The 10,853-nt window shown below is 34.0% G+C and overlaps 1 protein-coding gene across 1 annotated transcript; it reads left to right on the forward strand.

Annotated features, from left to right (window-relative positions):
* The first annotated feature begins 32 nt into the window (after positions 1-32).
* LOC125918055 (dnaJ homolog subfamily B member 4) lies at positions 33-6,691 on the forward strand. Its single transcript, XM_049624109.1, has 2 exons — positions 33-3,770; positions 5,487-6,691. Exons 1-2 carry the CDS (start codon positions 3,336-3,338, stop codon positions 5,718-5,720), a joined length of 669 nt encoding a protein of 222 aa, XP_049480066.1. The 5' UTR covers positions 33-3,335; the 3' UTR covers positions 5,721-6,691.
* The last annotated feature ends 4,162 nt before the right edge of the window (positions 6,692-10,853 follow it).

A 10,853-nucleotide genomic window follows, 5' to 3' on the forward strand; every position in this document is an offset into this window, starting at 1 on the left:
GATGATGGCTGCACAACTCTACAACTTTACTAAAATCACTGATTTATGTATTTGCAATGGGTTAATTTTATAGTATGTAATAAATAAAGCTATTTTTAAAAATAGAGAAATGTTCTCCATAGTTGAATCATTTAAAAACAAAAAACACCCACAACTACAGAAATTTAAAATTGGATTTTGAACCTGTATCTCCTAGAAGGTTTTAGGTTTGTGGTTCAATGGATTTCAACAGAAGTTTGTATTAAAATGCTTTAAAAAAAAAAAAAGACTTTCAGTAATGCCTCCTTACAGCATCCTAGATCTGTAACCCTAGATCCTAGATCTCTTTTCCTTTATGCCTTTTTTTGGTATGTAGTTTATTGAGTAACTTTCTTTAACTACTGAAAGGTAGTATTTATAATGATCAAACTTGTGTTTAGTATATTAATCTTTATACTCAATTGTTCCTTCTTTATGTAATCAACTGAATCTCTTTATTTGCTATGTATTTTTAAAAATAAGTTGAAATTTTGAGTCAAGACTACTTAAAGGATCTCATTATTCTAGTAACTTTGTAAGTCTTGCTATAAATCTAGATTTTTACATATCAAATCTCCCTAAAATAAGAGTTGTTAAAGTCCTGTAATTTTTTTCTTTGAAATCCTAATTCTTCTCCAGTGCTGCTTCTTTTGACAAACTTTCAACTAACTAGTGGAAATTATTGTTATGGAGAGTATACCAAACACATACTTGTTTTTGGATTGCAAATTGGTTGGTTGGTTTTTAAATAATAGCAGTCTTGCTACACAGCATGGGCAAATGTTGATTCCAGAGTATATTCCTTATCATGAAAAGTGATGATGGTGTCTAGAAAATATTTTGGAGAACAGAGGAATCCAGTTGAATATTAAAATTTTCCATGAGCACTCAAAATGTATGTAATAAAGAGTTGACTGTATAGTTGATAACATGCCTGTTATAATTCAGGTGCTAGGCAATCAAGTGATACTTACATAATAATTCATGTTATATTGTTATGAATATTGGTATGATTTTCTCAGTCATTGTAGTAGCCTTGTACTTAATCTGAGCGATGTATGTACTTGACTGTTTAGTGTCAAGGAAAACCTCAAAGCTCCATTGTCAGCTTTGATAAATGTCACTTCAGACTGTGTGAATCTTCTCAGAGCCTCTGTAATCCTGACTGAGTTACCATTTTTGGCAGAGAAGAGAAGAGGTTTTAAGGAAAAGCCAAACCCATAGTGTAATAACTTAAAATGTTGTTCTTTCTTTTCATGAATTTATTATGAGTCCAAAATATTTAGATTTTGTCTTGTAGAGAGTTAGATTGGGCAAGCTAATGTACTCAACTCGTTCTTAAACTATTATACTCTATTATATTTGTGGGATAAAAGATGAAATGATTGAAGTAATTTAAGCATTGGTTCAGTCACATTGGTCATGACCTTGAGCTATATACATAACTTGTCATTTATAAAACTCTGTCACTATCTTTTTTTAACATTTGGAGTTAAAACTGTACCACTAAAAATTATAAAAAGAAGTTTTGTGTGAGCTGCATGTTAAAACTCCTTGTCCTGCTTATACTTGTCATTCTCTTTCTGAAAGGAACATCCTAACTGCTATTTGGATGTATCATTCAATACATATTTTAACAGTTTTTCAGATTATTAAATTTTTCTTAGTCTCTCAGATTTTTATTCATGGATGAAGGTAAAAATTTAAACATCAATTGAGACTGTTGGATGAAAAAGAATATATATATATGTTTGTTTTGAAATTTTAATTTTTATTCCAGTTAACATACACTGTTATATTAGATTTTGGTGTACAATACAGTGATTCAATACTTCCATACTATATGTGTACTTTTTAATGGAAGAAGCCAAATAGAATAAAACATACAAAACTAAATCTCTTTGAAAGCATGCTGAGTGATTCCAGTATAATTTTTTATTATTAAATCTCTCATGTATGTGTATGTATGATTGTACTTTATATAGCTTTTGCCTCTTCTCTATCCCGACATTCAAGATCCCTTTCAAAGTTTAAACACACTTTAAGAATTAGTTTATTCTCTAGTCAATAAACACGAGTGCCATCATTTTCAGCCCTGTATATGTGAGCAATGCAAAAATGAATAGAATGTATTTCCTGCCCTCAAATTACTCACTGTTTGAAGATATTGGAATCTCTTAATCTCTTGAATTTATCACATTTAAAAATTTTTAGATTCTATTCCTCCTTGTTTCCTTGGTCAGGAATGCCCGTAAGGCTCATTCAGAAACTTTGCTACTACTATAATGATATAAATCCTTGTCAGTATTGATCCTTTAAAAGACCACTATACTAATGTTTGATGGGTCTTTAACAGAAACTGTCTTTAGTATATAGCAGAAAATGCAGCCTCAAAAGTATAATTGTTTGTGAACTACATATTACTTAGTTGAATCTTAAAGAACAGGGTCAAAAGGTCACTATCTCAGAGTCTGAAGCAAGTTGTGCACAACAGACAGAAATAACCAGTCCAAAGGACTTACAGAGTGTTTATAGCTCTTGATGTTAGTCTTCTTTCTACATAGTGTTGAAATTAATGCTATCACAGGATATGCCTAAACAATTTTGTTAGCTAGAATAGGGTAACAGTTTAAAGAAACATTTTTCATAATGTGTCCTAATAAAATTTTTTCCCCTTTCTGCCACAGAGAGTTCTATTTTAATTCTTAAAGTAAAAGATGATCTAAAATGAAGCTAGTTAGTATGAATATGGTATTTTATATTATTGATTATGCTCTATAATGATACTTAAAGATTTAAGTTATGCATTTTGCATCTATTACCAAAGACCTTTCAATTGTCGTCTTTTGAAAACTTACATACGTCAGGTTATCAAACCAGTGGTTTATGAAACAAGAGGTTCCTGACTTTATTTTCTTATTTATGTATAGAACAAAGATTCAGGAATAAATTGTCACTAAAGATGGGGATGTGGAGGAAGAATTTGAAAGCTAAACATTTAACTTAGGATGGAATGATCAAAAGTTAGGTAACTGTTCTGTATTTAGTTACAATGGCATTTCTGGCCAATCTTAATAAATTATAACCTAAGGTGGCCAAAATCTTAATTAGGGATACAACTTTGAAAGTTTAACTTTTGAGAGTTGCAAGCTTTTTTCTAATCATGTTTATTTGTTCATTTAGGGTTGAAAGGAGGAGCAGGAGGTACTGATGGACAAGGAGGTACCTTCCGGTACACCTTTCACGGTGACCCTCATGCCACATTTGCAGCATTCTTTGGAGGTTCCAATCCCTTTGAAATTTTCTTTGGAAGACGGATGCCTGGTGGTAGAGATTCTGATGAAATGGAAGTAGATGGAGATCCTTTTACTGCCTTTGGATTCAGCATGAATGGATATCCGAGAGACAGGAATTCTGTGGGACCATCCCGCATTAAACAAGATCCTCCAGTTATTCATGAACTTAGAGTATCACTTGAAGAAATATATAGTGGTTGTACCAAACGGATGAAGATTTCTCGAAAAAGGTTAAATCCTGATGGAAGGAGTTATAGATCTGAGGACAAAATTCTCACCATCGAGATTAAGAAAGGGTGGAAAGAAGGCACCAAAATTACTTTTCCAAGGGAAGGAGATGAAACGCCAACTAGTATTCCAGCAGACATTGTTTTTATCATTAAAGATAAAGATCACCCAAAATTTAAAAGGGATGGATCAAATATAATTTACACTGCTAAAATTACTTTACGAGAGGTAAGTTAATAGCACCAGGGATTCTGAAACCAGACAGAATTATGCATCTGATCTTAGGGAATTTATCTAAACAATAGCTAATATTTATTAAATGTTTAGTATGTTATTTAAATTCTCATAAGAACCCCCAGAGGTAGTACTACTATAATACCTCTTTTTTTTTTTAATGTTTGTTTATTTGAGAGAGGGAGAGAGAGAGAGAGAGCGCGTGCGTGTGCGTGTTAGTGGGGGAGGGGCAGAGAGAGAGGGGAACAGAAGATCTGAAGTGGGCTCTGTGCTGACAGCAGAGAGCCCAACGCAGGGCTCAAACCCACAAACCATGAGATCGTGCCCTGAGCCAAAGTCAGATGCTCAACCGACTGAGCCACCCAGGCACCCCTATAATGACTCTCTCATGGGTAGGATTATATTTCCTAAGTTTAGTTACCTGTACTAGCAATTTAAATGCCAACTTTAAGTGCTAACTGGGTTACGTACTATGAAACCTAATATTGGGTTAACTCTACTCAGTTTTTATAGATATGGTTTATGAGATATACATTGGAATTTTATCACCTTAGTCCATGTATAAGGTTTTCCCCAAAATTGTTAATTTGGAGTAATACTTATATAACAAAAAGATATTAATTTAAAATAATTGTTAAAGGTACTGCTTTATAAGTTCTTATTTGTTCTTAGATACTGTTTTTCAAATTGCATTATAATCCTGCATATATGGCCATGTCACTTCCCTGCTTAAAATTCTTAAATAATTCCACATAGCATCTACCATAAAGTCCAAACTTTTTAGCTTAAAATGAAAGGTCATTTTAGGGGTGCCTGGGTGTCTCAGTCTGTTAAGCGTCTGACATCATTTCAGCTTAGGTCATGATCTAATGGTTTGTGAGTTTAAGCTAACAGCGTGGAGCCTGCTTGGGATTTTGTCTCCCTCTGTTTCTACCCATAAATGTATATTCATTTCCCTAAATTTGCTCTATTATTATCTTATATACATCTATGTCATTGTCTGAGCTCTAGTCAATGGAACACTGTTGTTCCTCGCTCTGCTTTAATACTTGCTAACGGTCCAAAGCTTAGCTCATTCTGTACTGTCAGAAGATAAGGGGGTATGATGGGTGCCCTTTGTCTCACAAGACTTCTGCACCTCTGTGCCAATGTTATATATACTGTATTGTTATTACTGGTTTGCTTCTGAGTTCCTTGTGCATTCCCTGAGGTGGGGGTCCCTGTTCATGGTCCCTTAGCTCAGCATCTAGCAGGAATGTGTGGCATATAGTACGCGCTCAGTAAACATTTGTCGACTAAACCAATAAATGTATTTCTTATCCTAATATTTTTCCTTCCAGAGAAGTAGGTACTTACTCTTATTCTATTCTTTTCCTAAATTTCTCCCTCTTTTCTTGTCCATTTCCATCCCTGCATTTTGAATGTTGTAATGGCAGTCTCAAACATTCCATTTCATTTCAGGGCATAGTGGAAGACATCCTTTACTTCTCTTTCCTTTTCCTTCCTTCCCCTTCTCCTTTCCTTCTTTTATAATATGTCTGATCATGCATGTCCTAAAGAGATTTGTTAACAGGGAAAAAGTCTTACAATTATTGATATTCTTTTAGAGGTTAATGTTTTACCTTAGTGGTTTCATTCTTCATACTTGGTTATATTTTTGTTGAGTTTTTTAAGTTTTGGAGTTTGTTCATTTTATTTGGTCTATTTTAGGCATTGTGTGGCTGCTCAATTAACGTGCCAACAATGGATGGAAGAACCATACCTATGTCAATAAATGATATTGTGAAACCTGGAATGAGGAGAAGAATTATTGGATACGGGCTGCCATTTCCAAAAAATCCTGACCAGCGTGGTGACCTTCTAATAGAATTTGAGGTGTCCTTCCCAGATACTATATCCTCATCATCCAAAGAAGTACTTAGGAAACATCTTCCTGCCTCATAGAATGAAAAACTTTGTTACCCATATTTTGATAAGGCACTGAAAATATAAAAGGACTGGCAGTTTACTGATGTAGATGTGAATTCTGTATAAAGATGTGTAAATTATTTTGAGGATTCATTAAATTGCATGAATAGAGACGGGTCAAATAAATAGGCAAAAGGGATTTTTACAGTTAGAGATGAAGAGAAAACCTATTCACTGTATTTTATTTCATTTCTCCCAAATCAGAAATTTTTAGTATTTTGCTTCATGTAAAATTTGTTTTTGTGGAGTTAGTGGATATATTTCTAATAAAGTACTAGCCTATCCTAAAGTACTTTATTTCTTTTATCTTTACATTATCAGTATGATAGGTTCTCATTTATAATGGAAATTTAAATTCTTAACTAAAATACACATGTGATATGTATTTCTAGAAAATTAAAGCCCAAGTCATTTGGAAATGTGGTTGACTAGATTTAAATCTCCATCTGAAATGCTGCTATAGGGCTGGTACCCGTAAAAGAATATACTAATGCATATGTTTCACCATTTTGATTTTTAAAGTATGCTGTAGCATTTCTTAATAACATAGTTGTAATGTTCTTAAGGCAGACATTTTCATCATAAAAAGGAAATTAATGGCAATTTATCTCCTGTGGAAATCCCAATTGCCTGAATTACTGATATTTTAGAAATAGGCTGTTTTTAAAATGCCATATGTAATTTTATGCAAGTTGACTATATATCTTGGACTTAATAAATTATAGGCACATTTTATTGTCCACTAGTTTAAAATAATTTGTTTAATAATAAATGTGTTTTTAGAGGAAATATTGTTACTTGGAATTAATTTTCCAATTATACAGTCTTCTATAACTTACTGATAATATGCTATATGTACCTTATGCAATTTCCCTAAAAAGAATAAAGTACCACTATGGTGTTAAGCCAAAATATGGGGAAAATAAACACTAACTGCTGCTTATGAATGATGTTGCTACTACTTGTTATGCATATAAATATTTTACTTTTTCATATACATAGATTGCATTTCTTAGGTGTTTTAATTTTTTAAATATATTTATGTTTAAAAAATTGTTTTCTTTTTCTTTTAACTAGAGTAAGAGTGATGTCTTGAAACAAAGTTTTTGGTTCAAAAGTAGTTTTCAGGATGATTGATATATGTACAAGCTATACTGGATCCTATCACTCTTTAGCAGACTAAGAGTCTTTTAGAAAGTCAATAAATAGGTTGTAATTAACACATGCTTTTTACAGCCTTACTGCAATATAATTGACATGCCATAAGCTTACCTTTTTAAAAGTATATAGTTAAGTGGTTACATAACCACTGAGTCCAGAACTTTTCATCACCTGAAAAAGAAATTCCATATCCATTAGCACTCACTTCCTATTCTTCAGTGTCTGGCAAACACAAATCTACTTTCTGTCTCTATGGATTAGAGATGTGTATTCTGGACATCTAGTATAAATGGGATCAAAGAATATGTGGCTTTTTTTCACGTAGCTTCTTTCACTTAGCATGACGTATTCAAGGTACATCCATGTTACATCATGTATCAGTACTTCTGATGATTCCTTTTTTATGGCCAAATAATGTTCTGTTCTATGGAGATACCACATTTTGTTTATCCATTTATTAGCTGATGGGCATTTAGGTTATTTCCATTTTTTGGCTGTTGTGAATAATGCTGCTATGAACATTTTTATACAAGTTTTTGTGTACATAACTTTTCAATTTTCTTGGGTATATATCTAAGAATAGAATTGCTGGAAATCATCACATGCTTTAGTTGCAAATGGAACTTCACCAGCTCAGTCAGTAGAGTATGTGACTTTTAATCTCCAGGTTGTGTGTTTGAGCTCCACATTGGGTATAGAAGTTACTAAAAATAAAATCTTAAAAAAAAATGTTGAAAATGTCAGAGAATTCAGCTAATCACACTTACTATTCCACCTAATTAATAAATAATTCCTTTATAACTTTGGTTCCCTGAACAACTAAAACTCCTTAGGGAAGGGGTGCCTGGGTGATTCAGTTGATTAAGTGCCCGACTCTTGATTTCAGCTCAGGTCATGATCCCAGGGTCATGGGATCGAGCCCCGAGTGAGCTCCCCACTGAGCATGAAGCCTGCTTAAGATTCTTTCTCTCTCTCTCTCTGCCCCCACTTGTGCACACACACAGTCTCTCTCTGTCTCTCTAGAACAAAAACAAAAGCAAAAAAAAAAAAACCCTAAACTTCTTAGGGAAGTATAAACATCATAGAAACTTTCTCACAGGTGTAAAGAGAACTGAAAGCATCAGTCAGAGTGGTGGATATGATTTCTATATTAAACCTACTGTCATTTATTGCAATTTTCTTGACTAAGCCTTTTCTCCTAAATAAAGGATTTGTGGATTAGGTAGATGGATAATCTTTGGATTAAAAAGTATTTTTTCTTTAAAGTACAGAATTATTGGGCACCTGGGTAGCTCAGTCGGTTAAGTGTCTGACTAAATCTCGGCTCAGGTCATGATCCCAGAGTTGTGGGACTGAGCCCTGCATTGGGCTCCATGCTGAGTGTGAAGCCTTCTTGGGATTCTTTCACTCTCTCTTTCCTTCTGTTCCTCCCCACTTGCTCACTCTCTTAAAAAAAAAAAAAAAAAAAAAAAGAACAGAATTATTCTTCTCTAATAAAAAAATTAATTTTTACTGCTATATACAAACAGTATACCAGTATCTTTCTTGTCTTAAAAGAATACTGATAATGCCTTAGCAAGTAATCGGTGCCCAATTTTTATTTGTTGAATGTTGAATTAATGTAAAAGTAGAGTTTTAAAGGATTCTTACTGATGTAAATTGTGAAGGTACTTTTGATTTTAAAGTGTTCTTTTTAAGTTCAGCCACATACTTGGATACTTGAAGTACTGTAGATGCCAGTAAGCTAATTGATAGAGATGTTTATCTTTCCTGCAAGAAAAACCAGATGCTCACGCATTCTAATCAGGGTGTGTATAAGCAAGGCGTTCACTGTTCTGTTGTCACTGACCTACCAATCTCAGTTGCGTTCTATAAAGCTACTTCCCACATTTAGTTCATTTGCTTTGCTGCCTCTGAAAGCATCTGTTTGTGACCCTTTATCTTTTAGTTCATCACTCCTGCCTATTAATAGCCTTTCTTGGGGGCAAGGAATTGAAAATACTTTTGCTTGTTTATTTTTAAGAAAACACCTATCATTTGACTAGTTACGTTGAATAAAATGAAATTAATACATGTGATTGGACTAGGCAAATGGTTAGAAGTAACTACTCTATTCTTGTATTTCAAAGGTTAAACATTACCCGTAATCTAGTAACAATGTTTATCCAACAATGTGTAATGTAGTGTCCTGCCTGTATACCTGGCTTTCATATCCCCCTTTATGGAGAATTATAGAAAGAAATGTGATTTATTACTTGTAAATTGTAGCTTAATATTTATTTGAATAGATAAGTTTTATGGATTGAATATTTCAACTTTTTTATCATTTCTTTTTTTTCTGTGATAATTTTAGTTCATAAAATTTGTAAAATTTTGGAGCTGGACAGAATTTTAGAGATCACATTTTCTAGATGAGGAAGTAAGCCCAGAGAGGCTAAGGGACTTGCCTATGGCTAAAAAGCAAACTTGTAAGGGAATTCTGAGACTCCCTGTTCCTTATTCTCAGTAACATTTCCTACCAATATGCTATGATGTGCCATTGTTAAATTTCCCAGACTAGGTCAAATTCTGTTAAAGTGCATTTACCTACTTCTTTGTTGCAATCTGTGTAACTCAGCATATTTGAAATACTGTGAGTCATTTATGAGCATGTAGAATATAAACCTATAATTTGATGGTGTTAACTAGAAAACTTGAAAGATGAATTATGAAAACAGCCGTTTTTTTAGGGAGAAAAGAGCTCAGAATTGAAATGTATCCATCATTAATTTAAAAAAGATGTACTCCAATGTTATTTTCAAAATACTTCAAGGCCACATCTGAGCTTTTAGATAAATAATATAATTAAATTAACATTTTTCCAAGTAAAAAAGTTGCTATCCAACATATGTGAAATTATATCATTGGGGAGAGAGAGAGAGAGAGAGAGGAGGAGAGTTGAAGGGAGGAAGAGGGAAGGAAAAAACCTGCAGATTATATTGAGGAGAAAATTTGTAATGAGTACAATACCATCTATAATCATTTGCAAATGTAGTAATCTCTCCCAAACTAAAAATTGGTAGGTACATCTTCTCTGTAGCTTTTAGAAATTTGGTTTGTATCAATGCAGTTCTTAGGCCATTCTTACAGAGATAATTATTTTTTTCTTATGTTAAGTAAACTCTTTGCCACACATGGATCTCTAACTCATGATCCCAAGATCAAGTCACATCAAGTCACCAACTGAGCCAGCCAGGCACCCATCTTAAAGAGATTATTTTATGTATTTGTTTTTTTAAACATTTATTTTTTGAGAGAGAGAGAGAGTATGCATGAGCAAGCAGGGGAGAGGGACAGAGGGAGAGGGACAGAATCCCAAGCAGGATCCTTGCCCAGCATGGAGCCTGACTTGGGGCTCAATCTCATGACCCTGGGGACATGAGTTGGGCCAAAATCAAGAGTTGGATGCTGAACTGACTGAGCCAACCAGGTACCCTGAGATAATTAAAAAAAATTTTTTTTTAATGTTTATTTTTTGACAGAGGGAGAGAGAGACAGAGCATGAGCTGGGGAGGGGCAGAGAGAGAGGGAGACAGAATCCGAAGCAGGCTCCAGGCTCTGAGCTGTCAGCACAGAGCCCGACAAGGGCTCGATCTCACGAACTTCGAGATCATGACCTGAGCTGAAGTCAGATGCCCAACCTACTGAGCCACCCAGGCACTCCTGTGAGATAATTTTAAAAAGGGGAAACTGGAGATAAGGAACGGAAAAGACTAAAGTAAGTGGCAGAGGAAAATAAGTTTTGGATACAGCCTTAAACATGAGAAATATAACCAGAGACAACCCCATTCCTGTTTGTTAAAGGGGTGGCACTGAGATGAATATAAAAATTCTGGACAGAAAGTAGTATTAAGCTATAATAGGAGGTTCTGTATTAGCGAGGAGCTTGAGAAATATTTAGTGACATTT

The sequence above is a fragment of the Panthera uncia genome, unplaced genomic scaffold, assembly GCF_023721935.1.
Source record: "Panthera uncia isolate 11264 unplaced genomic scaffold, Puncia_PCG_1.0 HiC_scaffold_407, whole genome shotgun sequence".
NCBI classification, from domain to species: Eukaryota; Metazoa; Chordata; class Mammalia; order Carnivora; family Felidae; genus Panthera; species Panthera uncia.

What these genes read in the sequence shown, in the direction of transcription:
- LOC125918055 (XM_049624109.1), top strand. Translation starts at nt 3,336, where the DNA reads ATGCCTGGTGGTAGAGATTCTGATGAAATGGAAGTAGATGGAGATCCT. An exon ending in CTAAAATTACTTTACGAGAG is followed by an intron (nt 3,771 to 5,486) that starts GTAAGTTAATAG and finishes GGTCTATTTTAG; the next exon opens with GCATTGTGTGGCTGCTCAAT.